At 39.3% G+C, this 24051-nt stretch overlaps 1 protein-coding gene across 1 annotated transcript in view; it reads left to right on the top strand.

Moving 5' to 3' along the window:
• The window catches only part of znf609b (zinc finger protein 609b), a 75264-nt gene that overhangs the window by 17645 nt on the left and 33568 nt on the right, over nucleotides 1–24051 (top strand). Inside the window, exon 2 of the mRNA XM_072380101.1 lies at nucleotides 4651–5534. Within this exon, the coding sequence (XP_072236202.1) occupies nucleotides 4779–5534 (756 nt within the window). The 5' untranslated portion in view covers nucleotides 4651–4778. The remainder of the gene's footprint in view (nucleotides 1–4650; nucleotides 5535–24051) is intronic.

Genomic DNA, 24051 nt, shown 5'->3' with positions numbered 1-24051 from the left:
TAACCATCTGTCCCCCAATATTCTGTGTAAGATCAGAGATGTGAACATTTCTCAGTGAAGATGCATCACAACGCAGATGTAGAATATTCTGCATTGATCCAATAACAGAACAAAAATCCAGTTTTTCTCTGTTTTGATCGTTGCGTTTAGGCGATATAAAACTAAAAGAAATGGCTCTTGTGCATTGAATTGTGGGAGTAATATGATGCTCACCTTACTGTGATATGTGAGCAAGCAATTTAAACAAAAAATAGTCTGTGAACGCTTTGGATTTGATGAACTTAGTCAAAAAAGGAAGCACTAGATAAGACACTTGTAAGAAATATTTACAAAGGTAAATTACTTCACCAGGTCACCCTGTCTTAACATCTCCAGCCATAAGGAACACGAGGCAGCCCAACTAATCAGCCAAGAGTTTAGGCGTTCTCGGTCAAGGAGGAGGTTTTCTTGCCAGCAGCAATAACTCCTCATAATTAAAGCTGATGATGATTATTCTCTAAAATAAATCCAAATTACTGCAACGGTATTATTTCCCTTTATAATGATCGATATTTGTTGAGCGGTAAATTGTTCTGGCTGTTCTGCACGTTGTATCTGTGCAAATTTTGTCTAACTATTTTGTTTTTGGTAATTCACCAGCTGAATACATATGCTTATATGGAGATAGAATGTATCCATTTGCGTGGGTTTGCTCAGCTTGGAAAGGCATAAAAAACCTTTTAAATGTCCGTATTGTTTGTGAAGGCTAATTCTCACTGGGTTTACATGAACCATGAATTTTTCATGCAGTCCTGAGTGTGGATAAAACTCAAACTTTTAATGAGAATAATGGATAATCCATTGGTTTTCTTTTCATTGTCAATCAAAGAAATACATTTGAGACACACGTTAGAGCCCTTCAGTGTGTCTAGAAAAAAATAAATCTTTATTTTTATTGACCGAGGTCAATTAAAACCACTCATTCTCAATTTAAAAGAATATGAAATTGACAGAAGATAAGCAAACGTCTCTTTGCGTTTGCCCTTTGGTTTATTGTTTCAGTTATGTGTGGGATGTTGGCAAAGCCCCTGTGCTCCTGGATATCCTTGACTGTTCAACCAGTCGGTACTTGCTTGATACACAGAGCCACAGCTATGCAGGGCATGTTGTTGAGATGGTAGAAATCTAAAAATCTCCTGTGAGCTATATTAAACCAGACTTCTCCTCCTTCTCTGCATAACAATTTAAAGTAACTTTGGAGAATCTCCTCTCTGTCTCTAATAAGATTTGGAGCAGTGGGAGCAGAGAGAGGGACTCTAATCATAATTCAGAGAGTGTGAACCTCACAAAAATAAATTCTAGCTTAGTGTAAGCCTTTATATTTGTAATTATACCATGAACCATCACAAAGAAAGGCCTGGGAACAATAGTAGGCTAGAAAATAGTAAAGGACATTGCTCATTACTTATAATATTCTTGATAAATGTGTCTTCTTAAAAATGCACTCTAGTGATTTATCTGGAGTTAGTTAAGTATTTATTGTGATAGTAGCAGACGCTGAGCTTCCTGGCCAAGTTGATCATGCTTTGAGATCTTCATGTCAACACATGCCTAATTTGAGGGCATATCTCATTTATGCCTGGGCCGAGGAGTTATTTTTCTATCTGTGCAAGTTAAACAATAATTATCTGCTCTGCACTCTGATTTGAAACATATGTAACCCATCACAAGCTGTTATTTTTGCAGCAGGGGGGAAAATGGTGTATATTTGGTGAATTTCATGGTGTTTTGGGGGGAAAATTGCTAACATTTTAGCCCTTAAAAGTGCGGTCATTTAACAGTAAGAGTCACTTTATGTACTTCACATTATGTCTGATGTTATTTTCCACATCTCCTTTTCACCCTCTCTGGATCTACAGTTGTGTCATAGTTAAACAACAAGCTGAAATGGAAAATGAGCCCTTCTCTTGTGGTTTGTGCCTGAAAAGACTCTGTCTTGGATCCATGTTTATAGACATGCGTCATACTCTAATTTCTGTTATATGCACAGATGGTGTTCTTTGCAGTCGCATGTAGAAAATGACACAAAGCTATATTTAATTTATCTGTGTTTCATGTGAAATCGACCACAAATGGCCATCCCCTGTATTTCATTCTGCTCTGTCGCGGCAGAGTCACCCCTGCGTGGCCTCTGATAGATAGAAGGGTGAAACTGGATCTGTGAAATAAAGGACAAGCACTCTGGGACTTGCATGGCTCTGCATGCCTTTAGCTCAATGGGGCACTCGCTGGGACATTTCCTCGGTGAAGCTTTTTCAAAAGGGGCTTGCACTGCAGTTCTAGCTAAGGGCAGTACAGTGGGTCAACTGCCGATAGAGTTACAACCTCTCCTTTGTGGAGGTGTTGGACAAATTAGACCTAGCAACTGTTTACCCAGTCATACAGGGACAGCTGCATCTCTCCACCCTCCAAAATCGGTCCCTGACTGTTGTTCTTTAGGGAGCCATCTGTGAGAAATAAGCAGGCACGATGATCAAATGATTGTTCAACAGTTTTACCTCTGTCACTGCTGCGGGGGGGGTGTATGAAACGCAGAATGAGCTCTTTGCAATCTGTGATCCAGCTGCACTGTTACACTAATGATAGCTGGGTAGTGGTAGATTAAAGAGTGCTTTTTTTGATGGGCATTTGTACTCTTACAACAGGATGCTCTGGTGGTGTTGTGTATTTCTTTAACATTAATTCTAAAGAAAGACCAAACTGGGCACTGGTGCATGTCTTAACTTGTAAAAAAAAATCTGAATTCTTTTTCACTTTCATGATAGAAATGAACTGATTTTGTTCTACCAAAAGTGATAAAAAAATATTCTAATATATCCTGTTAATCTCTGTATGAGGATTGTTCTATAAACTGGTCTGATAAGCCAGTCGGGATGAGCCATATTTATACAGGCTAAAAGCATAAAGATATAAGCATTGATGATATTATTAAGAATTTAAATGCTTTGCTGTCCTGAACATTATCCATTCACAGGGCTAATGAATGCTGCATATGTTCAATATATGGTGCAGCTAGATCTATATAACTAAAGTTCGATACGATGTTCATCGTTTGTATTCATTTCGTCACTTTGTAGTCTAGTCGGAATAGTGGTAAAATAGTTGGATGATTATAAGGAATAGTAAAATGTCAAATTATCTGCCAATATTAAAACATTTATCTGCTAAAGTCTTGAAAATGCTCGATCCATTTAGTCAAGCACACCGTTATGATTATTAATAAAAGATAAAGGACTTTGATCATTTTTTTAAAGGATCTTTGAAGGGCTCCACTCTGGCTGCAGCACAAACAAAATCGGCTAAAAATCATTGCTAGTTTGCATCCGCATTGATCAGACCACCCGACTGCAACTGTAAAGTCTTTTGTACTTCGTGTTCTTTACTGCAACATCAGATGATATTTGTTATTACCGACATGTTCTGATGTCTCAGGTGACTATTCTGTAAGATCATTACAAAATTAGTTGCATCGACCATGTAAGTTCTCCCATGAGTTCTTAATACTGTTGAATATGGCATAGAATAGAACAAATGGTCACGGGGAAATTCACGTCAGTGACGTTGGTTTGAGCAGTGTGAGGCTTTTTCAGTGTATGATGTTCAATAAACTGTTTTCTTCCCATAAGATGCTTGTTATTGGCAAATAAATTTTGAGGAGCGTAGTGAAGAGCAGCACTAGTAATCATGCAGCTGTGCACTTTATTGAAAAGCTTGTGTTATTCACACTGAGAACTTGGTTTGTTTCCCAATAAATAAAAAAATAAAAACTCCCCAGGATCATTTCAGTGTAGCATAAAGCAGATCTGAAAACATCCATTAGCGTTTAAAGACCTATTCAACAAGTGGTTTAATGCTCATATGTCACTTATGTTTTAAATGCAGGTCTTTGCAACTATTCACCAATTTTTTACACAGAAACATTTTAAAATATTTAGATAAAACAAAAAGGCTCTTCAGTCCTCTAAACCCATGCTAATGCACATCTTTGAAGACGAGGATTTCACAAAATTATCTTTATCCTTACCGAGCTGCAGTGCCTCCAAAATCAGATGCAGCTGGTTTCTGCACAAGAGCGTTGGATTCATTTATTAAAACATGTGAAATGTGTTGACCTTTGTGCTGTGTTGTGTTGGCAAATACAACCACCGAGTTTTCTCTTTCACACCGGCTCACGTTTTAAGTTCCTCTGTTAATGCAAGATTACTATTGTGCTCTGGAGTTGAAAAGGCACGGCTCCATAAACCGTGCGGGGGTTTGTAAGGCCGGCTTCTCCTTATTTATCAGCAGTGACACTATCAGCAGCGCCTTGTGAAAAGAGAGCCAGTCATTCAGAACAGTGGGGCCACCTTGGCTGTCAAAGAAGGATTTATGCTACATTTCCCATGGTTGCCATGACAACTGTGGGAAGTGATTATGAAGAGAGGGTTTTTTCGGAGCAGTGCTGTCACACCAGTGGGTTTTATCATAGTGGTTTGCACAGTGATCATTGGAGAATTACTGGCATTTTTTGTGATGCCCACAATGAAATTCTCCCATCACCTGTGATTTGGTGCTGTTATTCTGTCTCTGAAATATCGGTTTAATAATTCTCTTCTCTTATTGTCATTCCAGGGCAAAATGTGGTTAAATGGGACAAGAACGAGTAGACCGTGAAGATTCTCTAACCCTTGTCCCTGAGTCCCAACCGTCTGAGAGGGTGTCGGACCTCACTGAGGCAATCCTGGGCCGTTGGCACTAAAATGTCCCTAAGTGGTGGCACTGCAGGCGGGAAAGGTGTGGACTCTAATGCGGTGGACACTTACGATAGCGGGGATGAGTGGGATATCGGTGTTGGAAATCTGATTATTGACCTTGACGCTGACTTAGAGAAGGACAAACTTGAGATGTCTGGCACCAAGGACGGCATGGCGGCACCACCCAGTGCAGTGGCAGCGTTGCCTGACAACATAAGATTTGTGAGTCCAGTGTCTGGCTCTCAAGGCAAGGAGAGCAAATCCAAATACAAACGCAATAAGAACTCTAAAGACAATAGTAGCAAAGCTTCAGCTGGAGATGTGGGTAAAAAAGAAACTACAGGACGGACTCAAGGGGAGCCGGTAGGTGCAGCAGCGAGTGCAGTAGCTGCTAGCAACAACTCCACCTCTGGGAAGAACATGGAAAAGGGGGGCAAAGCCTCCAGAGGTGTTCTCAGTGGTAAAAAAGAGAAAGAAGGGGCTAGTGGAAAAAGTAAGAAAGACAAGGCAGATGGTGCCCCAGTCGTGGCAATTGGTGTCACAGAGAAGGATGTGTCTCAAGCCCAAGTCGCTTTGGGGAATAGTCGTAATACATCCTTTGAGAACCCACAATCAACAGACTTGGCAGATGCCAATCCAATGGGGAATATTGCACTTGAATCTGTTGGGATAGTACCAGCGTTGACCACAAAAGCTGAACCGGAGGAGGTGGAAAACGGTAATAGTGAATGCAAGACGCTAAAGAAGGTGAAAAATGAGAAGGTAAGTTTTTACTTTAACTCTCTTTTCGTGTTAGATGTTAGGTTTGTTTTGTGCCAGGTTTCAAATACATTGAAAATTTCATTAAAAAAATATTTATACATATGATGTTCTGATTAGTGCTTTAAAAACTTAAAAACTCACCCAGATTCATGACTAATCATTCCATTATTTTCTAGTATTTTGTCCTCAACGTCATGTGTTATGAAATATGAATTGGCAGGAAAGCTCGCCTCAGTTACTGGTGTCTTTTCCAGAAGTCTTTGAGATGTGTCTTTAAAACAGAGCCGGCTTTCATCGATTTTAATTTAATACAATCTGACCTAATGCTTTAGGCTTCTTGACATTGTGCTTGTGACAGCCTGTTGCCTACTGCAGGCACAGAGATGCACTGCATCCCCTAAAGCAATCTGACATGTGATGCATAAAGAAGACCTACTGCTGTTTTCTCTTTTATTACCATACAATGAATAAGGGCACCCTTGACGAGTATGATGCCGAGACCAGCTACAGGAAATGGCCCACACAGTGCTGTTCTTTTCTCCTCTTGACAGCAGAGACTATTCATTTGAAAGGATGCATGAAGGATTGCCTTTGGGTTTTAAGTATTAAATATAAATCCTTCGATCATCTTTTGCAGGTATTTTTAAGGCGCTTCTGCTTCAAATTAGCCAGTAAAGCATTAATAACAGACTTGTATAATAGGAATTATCAGCTAGATACAGATGCAGAGCGTTATGCCAGTGATGTGAAGCAAATGTCAAATTGGGTTCCACTCTTCTTTACATAAACGATTTCAACACTGACGTTGTCATACAAGAATAATATAAAGATCTGGGTAGCTATTCACCCACACTTATCTTGTTCAGTGAGAGTTTATCTATGACTGTGTCTATTGTATGCCTCATAGCAGCCTTTTCATGCTCTTGCAGTATAAAAGACAGCAGAGCAGGGAGGTGCTGAGGACTGTTTTTGTCTGTCATCGTGTTCCATTCTTAATCCCACAAGCCCCAGCAATGCCTGGTGGAGCAGTGTGTGGGGGAGGGAGCTGGTGCACAGCACGCCTCCGTCGTTTTTCCTGCTGCTCTGAAAGTGGTGTGGGGGATGGGCTGCGAGGAAGCCTGTTTGATTCCTTAAATCCAGGACACTCAGTCATGAACACAGGCTGTAGAGCCTTCCTTGGACTGAATACTGTGAAAGGAATTTCAGGAAAGTCGTTGTAACCATAATGTATTTCAAACAAAAAGGCTTTTGAGGGAGAACTGCATTAATTTGTCGACAGGCAGGAACGAATAAAGAAGAGGTCACAAATCCTTTCTAACAGCTAGCATGTGAAATGCATCTTTATTACAGTCAAATTGCAATCAATTGTGGCTAAAAGAGCTGTTTTTTAGATCTGTAACTCCAGTAAGAAAATGCAGCATAAGAGCACTTATGTTTTGTAAGTGAGTTCTTCAAGCTGGCTTTAACATTGACCAACGTGGATGTGTCCCCTCATAGGAAAATAGGCCATGGGGAAGTCATGTAGAGCAACTGTAAGGATTGCTTTGTGTCGTGTTGTTTACATTGATTATAAACCATTTGTACACATTTAAATGATCACAGCCATGTCATTTTGGAACAAGAATTAAACTTAAAAGTGTTGAAAGAGTAATAAAAAGCAAAGCTTTGAGGAAAACTACCCACAGTCACACCAGCAGCTGTAAGACAGCTTTTTTTTCCCCACATCATAGACCTAGGTTGTAGTGTGACCCATTCATCAATTTGTATACACCTGGATTTGAATAAGTTATTTCTTTCTGTGTTTTCCCTAAAAAAAAAAATAGATACAATAGACTGAGCTCTTGGTATTTAGCTCATAGTAAAGGGACACAGGACTATATTTCAATAAGTTTTTGAAAGCTTTAATACACCAAGTGAAATAAGATAAAGGGAATTATGAATGTCTTCCCAACAGAAACTTATCTGTCACTTACATTTTTCAATTATTCACAATGCAACACTGCATCCCCAATGTCCCCAATGTTTATTTAATCTAATTGATAGTGGTGACCTTGTCTGAGCTTGCCCTCTACTTTACTTTAACAATTATTAGCAGGGTCAAGGCTTCGAAGCATTTGAGTCAGCTCTGCTTGATAAGACAAAAATCACGTCCATTTAGATTACTGAAAGGCCCTCTGTGACTTTTCAACATATATTTAATCAAATCGACATAATTTCTGTTAGTCAGAGAAATCGGCTTAATATTTGACCTCCTTTTTGAAAGAATTATATTTTATTATAGCGTTGATGTGATATGTCGGTATTGATGATGATCAAAATATTGAAATAACAGAATTTTGATTCTTTGTTGATTAATACACTTAAAATAATATTGACATTTGATCTCAGCTTATAAGATAAAAAATTATTGATTTATAGATTTTCTATGGAATGTAGCTCAATTACCAAAAGAAAAGAAAACACAAAAAGAGTGAACGCAATCGGCAAAATCCAATATTATAACGGACCCCTTTTAAATGAAATAACATCACAACCTGCAGCCTGAATGCCAAATTTGTCATTACGTGATTTGTATCTTGGTTTGGGAGAGTCCAGCTAAAGCATTTCATGCTATACCTGTCAGCTGTTTATAGCTAACCCTTGTTTAAAATTCACAATATTAACTAGCCAGAGTAGATGATAAGATTTAACTGTCAACAGTAAAAGGAAAGGTTCCTGGTTACTTACGTTGTTCACCAGCCACATGGCGAGCATTCACTGTTGACTGGGTTTATATTTCTTTTACATCCTGTTGAGACTGTAAAATTTATGAGATATAATGATTCAAATGAATTGGATATCATTGTATATCATGTTGCATCTACTGACTGCCTAAAATTAGTATGCAACTATATGATATAGGCTTTTCTAGTATATTGGGTAAATTGTGACTAGTTAAAGGTAATGTAATTAAGCATTGGGGTCGAGAAAACAGTTTCAACCTCATTACAAATTGCTTGTTAATTTGTAAGAGCGAGGATTGTGTAATGCAAGCATTAATCAGTATGAATTTCACCAACAATCTTGTTATCTATAGTAGTCGTATAATAGCCATGGCTACATTGTCTGCATCCTAAGTTAAAGCTCCCCAAAGCATTGGCCCTCAGATGCTGAATAAATCATCTCTACTTCCTTCGTACAAGTGCTAACCACCTCTGAGTGAGTCTCACTCTCCCACCTCTCATTATACAAATCTAAAGGAGTGAAGCATTCGTCAGCTTCCTCGATGTGCCACTGGCTTTGATAAATGGAGCAGCGCTCATGGAAAATTACATTGGCAGGGGGGAGAGAAAGGAAAGGCTGCACTTCAATGAAAGAGCACTGCCACCGATCTGCATTGCTGCTGATGTCCAGCTCGGGAGTGCAGGGATCTCATGAGAGCTAGCTTGAGTTCTTTCTCATTGCCTGTTTCTGACTGTCGCTATTGTGTTACAGCTCATTCCTTTTAAGTAGTGCCAGGGATTTTAAAGGCTGTGGAACAGAAAAGAGACTGTGACTTATTTTAAGAAGGGTTGCAAAGTACAACAAGCTTGCTTCAAAGGGCGGCTGTTAGCCCACCTGATTGTGTTCTGGTAAAGCTAAACCTGCGTAAAAATCAGAGCGGATGCTTTATTAACTGAACAATTTAACCTCAGGAACTGAAGCTAAGTTCAGTCAAATTCTTGGGGTGCAGACAAGCATATATAAACTCTCAAATACTACATCTTTAATATTAAAATATTACTAAATTTACATACTTTGCAGACATTAAGAAATGTATTAAGTTGTCTGTTTAGAGCGTTTACATCAGAAAGCTGCAGTGGCTAATAGTTGTGAGGCGCCATATTGGATATTACTCAATGAATATGTGATTGAATTCGGCTTCAGTTAATTAGATTTAGTAAGCGTAATTTCAGCATTGTACATACACTAAAATTGTTAGGTCGTGGGTTGTAATCTCCCCTCAAATGACAACGCCTTGAAAATTTAGACAGTGCGCCATCTTGCTACAGCTTCCATATGTAGGGGCATGTAGGGTATCTGTTTTCACAAAGAGAAGACAGACGACATGGATATCGGTTGTCAGGTGTCAATTTGTCCACAATCTGTAAATTGAGTGTGCTCCAGACATTTTTTTAATCTGGTGAGTATTAAATTTTTTAATTAATCTTAGTACTTTGTTAGCATTAAAACACCCTTTAGCTAGCACCAAGGCAACTGCAGTAGTTTAACAGCTGTGCCAATTTAAAGCTGGGTATGAAAATTGTGTCTATCGATATTTCACCTTTTCTGGGCTTCGTTGGTCTTTGCTTTATTCATTCTCTTTCAAACTTATGTATAGTTTATGAAGAGCAGGAGGTTATTGTTGCTTTGTTATAGTTTTTAGCTTCACAGTGTAGCGGTACCACCTCCATATGCAGTGCTCGTAACTCTGTCAGAGAATTAAATCTGTGCCTCATTTCTGGAACCTTCTGAGAAGGATTTCCTTCTTTATTTGTTCAGCAGTGCAAAGATAAAAGGAAGCTATGGCTTGAACTTCTGACAACTAATTTACATTTTTAAATGCACAATTTAAGCTGCATTTTGACCACGGGAGCGTTTTCCTAGGAACTAAGGTGTTTTTTTGGGGTCCTTTCCTCGATCTCTTCCATTTTTTTTTTACCACAGGAACCATGGACTAAACAGAGTCATAGTGGCAAAGCAAGTGGGGGTCTGTTGATTGACCTCAAGAATGAATTAACAGATTGAGCTTCAATCAGGATAAGACAAGAGCAAATTCAGAGCCATAAAACTTTCATTTCAGAGTAATTGTATAAATGTTAACAGAGCTGAAGTGTACTTCCTCGTTTAGGTGTCTCACAAAGCATGATCAGCGTTGCAGTGCTGACACTCTACCAAGAGATTCAAATTTTACTCTCGAGCTCACTTAATTTGCCCAATCAAACCTGTACGTCATTCCTCAGTAAAAATTGTAAAGGACCCAGGAGTGTAATGAGCTTTTTGGTTCCTTAAAGAAAGGTTCCAGGGTGTAAAACTTCTATATTCTTTTGGTTGAAATGAATCTTTAGTGTCTTTCAGGACCTGTAAATAAGTTACAATCTTCTAAACTAGTTCTTTCTAGTACTACTCAAATCTCAGGCATGTGAAAAAAGGTATTTGATTTGTTTTTACATTGTATTGCTTCATGATATTGTTGAACCCAACAGCATAGTATAATATGAAAATATTTCACTTAAAAAATCTGACACATGCAGTTCATGTTCCCTGTAATGTTTACTAAAAAACTCGTCTATTTCCTCACAAACTGCTTGTTGTTTTTTAAATAGTTTTACACAAGACATTGATCGTATCATCAGTCTTCATGGCCACAGAACAATATATGGTGTGAATTTATTTTTGAATTTTCTCCTGATCTGGTTCATTGCTGCTCTGATTTTTATTTTGTTGCCTATTTGAAATATTCACCTTCAGGGAGTCCTTCACTCCAACACGAATTCCCTTTAGCTGCTGCTTTCACTACAGTATGAATTGCTCAGAGGTCATAAGAACAACATTACTTTCACATATTAAAAGCACTGTTGGAGTGAATGTGTGGTGTATTTTTGAAATGATACTACAAACCTATGTTGGTTGTGTCTTCATACATTTTAATAAAATGTGAATTTCCGTGTCCTGGGAACGCTCCTTTTTGGCAGCAGAGTATGACGCATTCCATGCATACCACACATCCTCAAGGTTCACTGTGCCCTATCCCTCTCAGACAAGCCAATGCAAATCAAAACAGGTTGTAGAAACACTGCAAATCAAAACAGGTTGTAGAAACACTGCAAATCAAAAAAGGCTGGTGCAACATGATGGGGGACATTTTGAAATGTCACAAGTTATTAGTTGTTACATACAATGATGAAGGGCTTCAAGGTGATGGGAGGGACTTTTGTTGTGTGAATTCTTTGCATCTAAAACCTTATGTAATCCAATAAAACCAACCTTTTTTATGTAGCTTGCTTTTCTCAAACATTCTGTTATGTATAAGTATGTATAGTACAGTATAAGGATATAATATAAGGTATAAGGATATCTGCTGGTAATTCCGTGATTTTTAACATCTGTCATGAGTAACCATACAAATAGGAAGTTGACAATGTGTGTTGTTTCCAAGCCCAAGACATGCCCGGTAGAAGACCCCAAATCCAGACAAATTGAAGAGGAGATTTGTTGGATGTAGGATAAAAGCAAAACAGAGACTTAGGATGAGGAAGTGTAAACATAAACATTATAAGGACATAGTGGTAATATTGTAAGTTTAGTATTGTGTGTTTTACTTAAAAAAAAATGCTTGCAGGAACATAGCCCCGACTTCAGTGCCTCCTTATTCGGCTCTCAGCATATACAGGCAGACAGAGACTGCAGGCAGAGCGATAAGCATACTGCAGTGCTTGTTAACAACAGGTGGTGTAATCCTGGGCATTTCACTGAGAAGTACTTGAGCGTCTCTGTAAAGCAGATATAGAACTACCGGCTGTGAGAGTTCACCCGACTTTCTTGCCAAGCCTGTCTGTGGCATCATCGGTTCAGTTGTGGCCAAGCTTGCCACCACCACCGTGTAGTCATATTGATTTTTGGAGATTTCAGTCACACCTCTCTGCTACAATTCCAACTTTCAGTTTGTCAACGGATTTTAATTTCATTCTTAAGTTCAACTTTTCTTAAATTAAATAAAAGTCAGATTTTCTCTTGGCTACGTTCTCACCTGCAGTTTTATTCAGCCAGTAACCTGGGGAGTCTTAGGCGCTCTTGAACAGGAAAGGTTTTCTGTCAGACTATTATTTAGGTCACGTCTGATAATTTTCTCAAAGCTAATTAAGGCATTTTTAAACTTCAAGACAACATGCAGGGAATGTAAATCTAAATCATGGCTCTTTCAGGTGGTTTGCCTTCAATTTTGTCATAAAATTAATTTTCGAAGTTAGTTTCTTCATTGGCGTGATGGTTTGATTTGTCCTGTCTGTAAAACCTACAAGTTTTATTTACAAAAAATCAATGTAATAATATAGTGTTACACAATAAAACATTGCCTTGAAATCTTCATCAAGAATTGATACGAAGGTTTGCTGCAGGAAATCAAAATGTACCCAGGCTGCTTTTTTAAAAGCAATCACAGATCTGTCAAACAAAGAACTTGTCACGCTTTGTCTTTTTCTCCCCGTCTTTCTCTCGGCTTAGCTTTCCAGGAGGTGAGTTGTACTGTGTCTGGATCGGCTTGCTAGGAGGGAGGCATGTGTGGGGGGAAGGGAGCTAAGGCTTGTACAACTAATTCAGCTCATGAAAGACTTATGCAGCAAGAGCAGCTGTCTTCCATTGTCAGCCTGCAAATTTCCAACGTGCCTCATTTCGCCTCTTAATGCGTGAGTAGCAAGAGAGCCGGGGAGGGGAGAATAGAGGAAGTTAACCAAAATAAGGAGGAAAAAACAATCGAGAAAAGAGGAAGGCAAACATCAAAACTTTCACAGCACTAACTCGATGTTGTAGGCTTAGTTCTGTTTTTCTATTTAAAATTGTGGTGGGTGTGCGGTTGGACCATGGTCTAATAATAAACCGTGGGCCTATTCAAACCCACTGTGCAGACAGATAAAAAAGGCTCTGCTGTTGTGAGAAGGAAGGGAGAGGGCATATGAGGGGTAAGACGAGGGGGAGGGGACAGGGTAAGAACTGCCTGAGATTAGGAGAGGAGGGAGGGTGGACAGTGTTATGAATGGATAGAGTCTTTAACCCCCCCGACACACTGAATAGTTTGTCACAGGCTGCTGCGGCTGTATGTGGAATGAGAGGAGCTGGCTGAGAGCTCTTGGATTCCTGAATCCTTGAGGCATGTGGTCTGATTAGCAGAACAAAACCCACACAGTGGGGAGGAGCAGACGTGGCTTTTTTTCCCCCCTCAACTGGAATTTTCTCTCAGCAAGCAAAGAGGTGGCTCAAACTTTGTACTGACTTGCTACGGTTGTAAAAGCGTTTTCAGGCTATGTTGGGGATTTCTCACTTGTTTCTGAGGCTTTGTCTCAGCAGGGTCTCTTGTTTTGGCCATGTGAAAAGAAGCTTCTCTTAATTCTTCGCTCATGATCGTTCAGCACTTAAATTCTGCTGTGACGTAGAGCAGGTTTGAAATAATTATCGTCACCCAAACACTGAGAAAACCATTGAGCTTGTGGAAGGTTTTTAGTTTAACAAAGAGGAAGTTAACAGCAAGGCAGTGTTTGAACAAGAGTGTTAAAGAGGGGATTACTTGCTTCTTACCCTCCCCCTTTAATACTCCTCCAAAGGGATTGTTTTCAGCAAGTTTGTTCAGTGGAACAAGTTTAGGGACTCACTCACGTTTCTGCTGTGAAATTCTTTGCCTTGTTACACCTTTCTTTGTTACTTTATCTCTGCTGAATGCTCACAGTTTTCCAGGAAATTGATACCTCATTTGGTTTTATGCTTCCTGCCTGAAGAAGCTTGAGATCTCAAAGGAGCAAGAAAAAACTATTGAAAATAAACGTCTGTCATATCTCATCACAATTCTACTTTGAGAAGGTCAGCATTTTGCCGTCTCCAAACTCTACGCCCTTTGAGTTTGATACTCGATGTGACACCATGTCATGCATGCTTTTGAAATATCACATGATAACAAAGGGGTCATCCTCCTCCCCTTTGATTGACGTTTCAAATGGCATTGCCAGTTCTCTCTTGTTGTTCTTCTTTTTTTAAAGCATCAAATAGTGTTTTTCCATGGAACTTCCAGGCCGCAGGCTTAAGCTAACAGCCTGCTGCTGCTGCAGAACATCTAGTCCAGACAAGATGATGTACTAGATCCAGAAAGTAAAAAGTGATTTGGAAAGACTTTGAATTCATTTGAATTCTGCATGTCGAAGGCTGCTGTATATATACGAGTCAGTTTCATTGTCCAGCTCAGTACACCAGCTCCCACTGTGTGCTTATCTATAATTACACCTAAAATACCACTTGACTGGTTGCAAAGCCTTTTGGGAAAACAAGTGTACACATTTGTCTGTGGCATGTTTAGACTGTTCTACTTCTGGGTACTTGAAATATAGTTTCATTGGAGTGTGTCCTCCCAGATCCTATTAGACCAAACTCGAGTTGAGATTGAGTATCCTGAGTATATTTAGGATGAATTGAGGTTTTATTTTTCTGTGAAACCCACAGTGGAGTGCAGAACCATTGATTTTTATTTTTTCTAATATCAGTAAAGCGTTGTTGACTCGAGGTTTACATTGTTTCAAAATCTCTATTATTGTTTAACTACACACTGTATTTTTAATGTTTTGGTCAAGACATGGACTGCACAACTGCCTTCTCAGTGCGTTTATAATTTGTTTTCTTTTTTCCTGTCAGTTCCTGTTACACACAACCAGGCTTGTCATTTTCCACTCGCAGAAGTAGACAAGCGAACAAACACTCATAATGACAAATCCATTTTCTTATCCGTCAGATGGTGTTGTTTGTGGGTGTTAGTTGTTGTTTTCTGGCTGAGGAGGTTCTCTGCCTTTATACATCTTGTTAGGTTTTGTGAGATGTCAACAGGCTGTCTAAGATAACACAGCAGTCAGCATTTTGGGGGGGAAAAAATAAGATCATGCGTGAGCCCTCCTGGGCTGAGAGGTCAGCCTCGAGAGCAAAGCCTCTAAACAGGCGTCTCTCTAATCCGGTGACTGTCGTTCCAATTTGGAACTTAATTGAATTTAATCTGTTTAAATTTAAATAACTGAGTCGTCTATGTTAAAAAAAAAAAAAAAAATTAAACAATATAAAGGTCTTTTGGTTTATTACATTGGAGGCTTGTGCGTGTGAGAGTGCACACATGCTTCCAAGCTTGGAAGTGCAGATCTGAGATGAAAGGATTTTCTTTCCCATTCTAATCCATACAGACAGCCAGGCCCTTGTGATTATTCCCGCCTCCCTCTCTACACTCATCTCTTTGAATACTGGCTCTTTCTAATTCACCCTAAAAAGGGTTTCAAAGGGGGATTATACTGCTGATAGAAAATAACGGGAGAACAAGTCAGTCCTTTGGGACCAATGTCAAACTTTTATGAGCTGACTGATTGCCTCACCATGTACAACTGTTTACTTTTAACAGTTTTTTTTTAAATAAAGAATTACAGATACAATCTTTAATTATATTTTTAATGGAAATTTTTCAAATAGCCGTCATTAAAGAAAAATTCCCAAAGACTTAGGCCTGCCAATTGACTTATCTACAATCTCCCCTTTACAAGGAGAAATGACATGTGACCTTCCATAAGCTATTTTCCAATCTCGTGGAATTTTTGCTATCAGATAATCAACATAGTAATTCTTAACAGATCTTTTTTCTTTCTTTTTTTTTAATCACTGTTGATGCAACACTGAATGTGTCTTCATTGATGTCCTTAGAGATTACTTTGATAGTTAATGGGAGACGATATATTCCAGTGTCAGTTATAAGAGGCTAACCTGGATATTTAACCACTTATCAAGATGTCAATAGAGCCATCTCCATACATGCTCTGCAGCCTTGAAATACTCTAGACATTACGTGGAGGAGCTGAGAAGGGAGAATGTAAATGTCCAAATTGGTTGGACTGGGCTTGACCCTGCCAGCTACCCAGTAGTCTCTGCATAACATTCAGTTGAGCCCGTATGCGGCCAGTGTAGGCAATTACCTAAGAATCCTGTGACCGTGTGTGCATGCTGATTACATTTCTATCTTGGGACTGGTGCGAAAAGAGAAGAATGCAAACATCGGAAGGCAAAGATGAAAGCTCATTTAACACGAAAACATGACTGAAAATCCAGGGAGGCGATGAGTTTCAGGGTGTACTGTTTCATCGTGTCCTCAACCTCTTCGTCACAGACGATCCCCCCCATTGTGTGCGACATGTGTGAAAGACAACCATGTCCAAACCAGACTCTCAGGAAATGGTTTGAGATCCCGGATTAATTTGACTGGACAAATAAATGCTTTATATTGTGCATCTTCCTCTAATTCAGCTCATTTGGCAGAGCATGATTATCGTCTGAAGCTGCTCATGTTTAAATATGTTGGAAAATGTGAATGTTTGAGAATCAGGTAAAGCATCTTGTGGCTCAGTGACCTGGGCCTCAGACCAACAACTTAATGCTTCATCTCCACTAAATCCCTTAAATCCTCATCCCAATCTACTGCTCTTCAAGAGAAAGACAGAAATAGACATTGTACGTATATTTGGTGCATAAACATTGATGGCTTGTGCTCTTCCCTGCCATAAATTGATAGATGATATCTAACTGTTTTACATGAGCATCAAGTAGTCGTCCTCTGTTGACATGATATTTAATTTATGTAGCTGGCAGAGGCTTTTTGACCAGGGCCAGGAATGAGAGCATTGAAATAACAGTGTAAAGACTTCTGATTAAGTTATTGTCAGCAGAACAACCAATCAAAGCAATTCCACATTGAAGACTGAGCCAAATACTAACCTCAAAGTGTGTTTTCAGTTTGGGAAATATTTAATGCCAGATGAGTTATAGTGGAGAAGCCGAGCCAAAAAGCAGACCCAAGTCCAGTGTAAATTGGATGAGGGACTATATAAAAATTTTTATGGACTTAATGTTAAAATATATTGAGTTTGACTTCTTGCCTGCGACTTTTTTTTTGTAACATTAGCCATTTATTCCGCCTCTTGTTCCAAGAAATCAAGTCTTCACAATACATCAGACTCGCATTCCAGACTTTTGAACCCTATGTCTTATAAATTATTTCTATGTACATAATTCATTATATTTAGAACCTTAAATGCCACAACTGATAAATGTAGGTTGCCTTTTGGTTATGCTTCTCTTCAAAAATTGGCTTCGTACCAAAGACTTTTATAGTCTCCTGTGTATGAAGGTTTGATTTTTCTCTCACTGTTTCCTTAAACGAGAGAACCACATGCATCAAAGTCACCCCTGCCACAGCGGAGTCCCCTTATGAATGCTGATATCCTCACTAGAGACTGCATCAGTGTCCTTGAATACAGAAGCATTGCATTATCTTGTGAGAAAGAGTCCCCTGTCAAAACATCCCATCATGGCACAATTTTCTCTCAGCGTTGTTCCAGACCCATTTGGTCAGCAGTCTGGTGTGGTGCTCTGCGTTTAGGAGTTATGGGCAAGGCTGTGATGTGGGGAGTACAGCTGGAAATAATTAAGCAACCATAACTGAGAAGAGAAAACTACTTAAGAATCCAGGTGGACATTATACTGTATGCGAATCGCCACTGGCTGACACCTTAGAAGCTATTATTCTTCCTGTGGCCAACATTCTCTTTCATACCGGAAGGTATTTTATTGTCCCCCAATACACAAAAGTGAATGTCTGACTGGGAGGAAACCAGAACCACCTGGAAGAAACCCACCGAGGCACAGAGAGCGCTTGCAAACTCCACCCTGAATATGTCTGGCAGCTACCCTGCATATTTTAAACCGCTCTGTGTTTTGATGCTTACCAAAAAATGTAGCATTATCAGGCAAAGAATTTAAAAAAAAAAAAAAAAAAAAGCATAAATCTGGCTCAACTTTTTATTTTGAAAGTTATCTTGCTGGTCCATGTGCAGTTGTAAACTGGTGGATTGGTTTGCTCTGTGAAAACCATCAGTCTACTGCACGGGCCAGCGTCTGGGTCCACAGACAGCTGCTGTTGGACTGGGACGACCTGTATTGGATGATAAAGTGATTTTCACTATAAGAATGTTAGGAGTGCTGCTTCTTCTTCTGCTTCTTATTAACCTCTGTGTACTGGAAAAGCACAGTCCTGTTTCCTAAAAACAGGCCCCTTTGTGAGGTTTTGACCATTAGAATATGACAAATGGAGAAAGGGAGTTGCATGGAGTGAGCAGCATTGAGACATAGTTGGATTTTAGTTTTTTTTTATTAATAGTACTGAAGGTGGACTCTGCAGCAGTGTTTATTGTCCAACTTAAAATGGTAGTCAAATGGTGAAAAGGCTGGTGCCATGGCTTCATTTCTTGTAACGAGATGTTTAGAGTTCACCAGAAAAGACAAACTATGAGCATAAACTGTGGTGGTGATACGGTGATAATCGTTCTATTAGAAGAGAAGAGAATAGAGAATAGAGTTGGAAATATTGCTCTCTTGGCAGGATCTACTTATCCTCACCATGTAAGCAATGTATTCCAGTGAGATGAGAGGTAGCAGGAGGGCCTGCTATCTTGTGATTGAGCAACAACAGCACCACCAGCACGACAGAGCGGGTAAAATGGAGCGGCAGCCGCCTCACAGCAGCTGACAGATGTCTGTCACTTGGAGAAACATTCGAGCCAATCTGCCATTTTTAACTTTCTCTCTGAGTCACCATCGTGCATGTAAATATAGCCCAAATCATTGCTTAGAGGTTCTTTTTTTAACTTGGATGGATGATGATTTTGTCAGATGATGATGTGCTGATACAATCAGAATTTTCTAACATTGGAGTAGAAGCCTCGGCAACCTTTTTGAATATTTGGCTGAATTAAAATACTGCATAAATCAGCACAAAGGGTAGGACAGAAGCAAACAAATGTGCGGGCCGTGAACAAAGCAGGCTAATCAATCGATGCGCCTCTAATCCTAACATTAGCCCAACTTAAAAGTTTAAATGTGAGTCACAAAATTGACCTAAAAGTGTAAAAGATATAGCCTAACCTGTGTCTATACAAATAAAGACTATTGGCTTAATTTTCTGCTGATCAGTTGGTTTACTGTACGCTGTCGACTGTGACCGTTGCGTAACTTATGCTACCCACACACCAGAAGACTTTGAAAAGGCTTAGAAAAGACTATCAGCTCACATCTAAAGACTAAAGAGTGTTTAGAGTTTTTAGTCCCAGACTAGCCTCAGACTAAAGATTTTACAAAGACTGTGAATCTTGTAGGGTCACTATTTACAAGACTACAACTAGATTTTTTTTCCCATCATGTAATTTTTTCCCCATCATGCTCAGCAGAAGTTTTACAAAAATGGAGGAGAAGCAGCTTTTAGCTACAGCTGCTCTTGTCTGTGCAGTGGTTTGTAGTGAAAAACCCAACAAAACGCCACAGAATATGGGACAGAATTTTGGACGGTCCATTTTCGCCTGCTTGTCGCTCGTTCTTCTACGTCCGCTGACATGTTTGTTATTCACTGTCTGCTTTCCTGTTTCCGATTTTGTCAGTGCTCATTTATTGGTTGTTGATTGTGTTACGTCACTGTGACCTGCGATTATATTAAAGACGTTTGATATGATCCCAAGACTAGGGAAAGACTGGTATGAAACGCAGTCGCAGATTGCAGATTACCACCTTAAACGTAACGATCAAGATGACGGGAGCGCACCGAGACTCCAGTTAGACTTCTAAAGACTGTCAGTTTTTAGTCTGGGACTGTGACAATCGTTTGGTGTAAACCCAGCATAAAACGGCAAGTTTATTTGGGTAAAAAACGCTCTTAGAATAGTGTGAAAAGGCCAGAAAGATGAAATGGCACTTTAGATCCAGGTGATAATTCTGCATTTAAGCCCTTAGGCTGCTTTTGGATTTTATTTATATTGATAATCTGTTGATCTAGTTACAAGTGTTAAATTGTTTTAGAACATGAAGTAACTCATGGAGAGGCATTAGTACTTTTGTCTCATGGTTAGACTGTTGTGATGAGAGGTTGATGACTGGGCATGCCAAGAATTCATAAGATTCCCCAGAAGTGGGTGCAGTCTTTCTAAATTATAGTTGCAGAGAATACTCTTAAGCCAACAAATGGACAATAACACAGAACCAGCTTATTTTTTTGTTTTACATCCTACATCTTACTATTTCTAAATGTCCTGTACTTCAGTCTGTTGGTGTTGTGGCAGGAGAGGATCGATAAAGGTGAAGTTAATATGGAAATGAGCTCCTGTTTGTAGGGGAGGATGGGGAGTTGTTTTGTCCTTGGCAATAAGCTGAGCTCGCACATTCAATTATGTTTTGTAAGAGAGGCTTCTCTGTCCAGCTGGAAAACTAAATTATATTTAATCACATTAATTTGGTTTATGTATTCCTTGAAGAATGAGACTTTTTCTCCTCTTTATCCATCAGTTTTGAGTTTAATGTTACAATTGTTGTTTATATTGTGAATAACAAAACCGATGATATTACTCCAGAGAATTTTTGGCGAATTTGGTCATAGAGTATCGGGACATTTGATGTAAAATATGATAAAATAAGATGTATGAATTCCTAGGTTTTCTTTCAGTGCTTGAGATGAATGTTAAATCTTTCGACTGTGTTTATCTTTTTAACTGTCCAACAACCACAGATGTGTAGCTCTTAGCTGCAGAGCTTTATCGTTCTGTATGGAAATTTGGTGTTAGCGTTGGAAAAACCACCAGAGAATGATGATTTAAAAGAATTTAGAGTCTATACTGTGAGTTTAATTATTAATTTCAGTCCCTCAAATGCAGTATTGGTATGAATTATAAAGCACCAAAAGCCCAAAGTGTTTAAATATGTATTTGTAACACTTATAAAAGCCAAATGTATCAGTGTTATTGCTTGGTGTCCTGTGGCTAACTGATATTGTGCTAGTTTTTATATAGTTGAAAAATGCTAACACCTTTTTAATGGCATCACAAAATATACTACAAATACAGATAAGTGGAATATACAAGCCACGCTGTGTTAAAGGGCATTTATCGGTCTTTGTATCTGCAGTACATAATGCAACCCCCCCCCCCCCGCGGCTCTTCATACTGTCAGTTTGACAGTAAGTCCTCAGGATAAATAAAGATGGAGGTATCATCTGTGTTTATGGATAGCAGCTGCAGACAGGGAGGAGGGGAGAACTACAATGACTGCACTGACTGTTTATTTTTATCAGGGCATTAGCAGATTAGGCACTCAAACTAACAAGGTCATCAAACTCTGATGGCTGAGAGCAGCAGACCTCTGCTAAGCGCCTGGCCAAGAGGGGAGATTTGGTCTGATATAGTGGGTTTCACTTTACTCGTGCTCCCTCGACATCACCACAGTCTGACTTTATTAGTGCTTTCAATGATCTAGAGGAGAGAGGTATTATTTGTTTGAGATTCCCCATCAGCGGGTTTAGTTTCAAGGCTTTACTTTATGTTGCTGACATGCTGCCATGTTGCATAAGTGTCTTAAAAACATCTGAGGGTTTCAAGCTGCTTTTGTGGTTGTGCCAGAGTGCATCTACTGAGTGGCTTTAAACCTTTTCAGACTGCTTTTACTTTGATTTGATGTTTGCTAAAGTAGATTTCCAGCCTGGTTTGGTTTCACTTCAGAAAAGATTTCTCACTTAGCTCGTTGGAGAGTCCCTCGGTTCCCGCCAAACTCTGATATTCAAAACGAGGCATACAGCATTTTATTTAAAGAACATATTGTGTGAGAGAAGGTTGATGGAGACGACAAATAAAAAAAAATATACTAATGATTTGGGCTTAGAGGTTTACACTCATTTTAAGTGGTTTTAGCCTTTTTTGGAAAAAGGATTTTAAGAAGATTAAAGATAAGGAGATTAAAACTTTTTGTGAATAAGATGTCAGTTACATGACTGATCAGCTATGTGCACTTCCACAGAAGAAACCTTCTTGTTTGTTTGAAACAGGTTTTGTTTCAGGTTAGCAACCTTTAATTCCTCAGATTCAAAGATCCAGACTGCAACCACTTTTTGGTCGGTTTGGCGGTCAACTGCTGTTTCTCTTTTGACATCTAAAAAAAAAACCAACTCTGTTTTGAGTTGTCACATGACAGTCTAATGTTTTTAACTACTCTGCCTAACATGAACGATTAAAACAATCAGCAGCTAAATAAAATAAGGTCTCAGAATCTGTGCTACACTGAAAGATCTCAGAACACCTGCAGTAATCCACATTAAGCGGCTCGTTTTCTAGAAATCTAGAAATCAAACTCCAGAAATGTAGTGTCTTGGTAACCTTGCGGCTTTGGACCAATGGCACATTACATTCTCATGGTGGATATGTCCTGCCTGGGATTTAGTTGAACTAATTTGATGCAGAGTGACTGCGTCAGCGGGGTTTTTCTTGAGCTCATTATTTTGCTGCAATTTTGGTCGACAGCCCGAGTTCTTTTTATTCTGGCATCAGGGGAAGATGCTTTATTGTGACAAAGGCAGAGCGGTTAGCTGCATGGTTGCTAGTCCAAGGTTAACGTATCGGGGTATATCTTTTGAACTGAATAAAACAGAAAATTGGTAGTTTATAAAATGACATTATGCAGTCAAGATTGCAAACATATGGAGGAGTCACTCCATCTGTACACTTAAATGATGTACAGATGTCTGCAGCCCTGTTCTGTTTATCTGTTTATTACATCCATGTAAAATGTAGCCAGTTCTACTCAACCTGGTTTATCGCTCCAAACCAGCTTATAGAAATATACCTACTTTACATTTTCTTTTTATCAACATCTGAGAAGTTCACCACAGCTGTGGACACGCACTGTGACCTACACTGTACTATTGACCTGCCTTTTCAAGTTATTTTCCCTCTCACCAGTAAAAGTGTCAAAATATCATGTGGTACGAGCTGTATCATCGCCTCCAAGGTGCATGAAGGTGTAAAGTCTTTCTTTTTTCTTTTTTTTTTTTTTTTTGAGGCTATAGAGCAGGAACTACTTTCACTCAGTAATAGTGCGCATCACCAACCATTAAGATAGACATGGTTCAATGAGACGGCCGACAGTGGAGGTCAATCAGAGTAGCGAGCTCTGGTTAAGGAAGTAGCTTGAGGGACAGAGCAGCCAGTGGCGCTCAATGACCATTTGTTGAACAAAGCTCAGTACACCCTTCCATATGTACAGACATATATCTCTGCTGCTACAGCCGTGGCCTTAAACCCGGCTCATTTATCATCCACTTCTCTATCTGAGCAGCTTGAACCTTGAATTTTTTTTTCTAAAGGTGGAAGCCTTGAGTGGATTATAGGAGTTTATCCTAAAGTTTGTCAGCTGATTGTTGTATATCTATATTCAGCATTTGATTAGTATTTGATTAATAGGAGTTGAATTATATGTATCCACGTAGAAAAATGTATCCTGCCTCTGAAAGTGAGTATGTTGTGTTGTGCTGAGCAGAATATTCATTGTTTCCTGTTTATGTGTCAGACAATCGAGAGTAACTGGCCATGATTGTCTTCTTTAAGAAAAATGTGTTTACTGATGTGTGGTCCGGGATTGTCTTTCTAATGTTTGGAGACGGCACCACCCACAGCAGAGTGTTAACACAAGGGAAACAGACGAACAGAGCATCTATAAATAGTTTGAGGTTAGGGGCTCCAGGGAAATCTCACAGCCTGAATAACAACTTGTTTTCCTTGTATGTTATGTAGAACTCGTAAAATGACTTTTGTTACTCTGCTGATAAGGTTTCAGGATAGTGTATCAAGGAGTATCTGTTAATGCCCAACCTAATTTAAACTGCTTTGGGCTTTTGGATGCAGGAAGGTAG

Source organism: Leuresthes tenuis, unplaced genomic scaffold (assembly GCF_036924035.1).
Source record: "Leuresthes tenuis unplaced genomic scaffold, fLeuTen1.0.hap1 SCAF_2, whole genome shotgun sequence".
Classification (NCBI taxonomy): Eukaryota; Metazoa; Chordata; class Actinopteri; order Atheriniformes; family Atherinopsidae; genus Leuresthes; species Leuresthes tenuis.
This window is presented reverse-complemented; position numbering and strand designations above follow the sequence as displayed.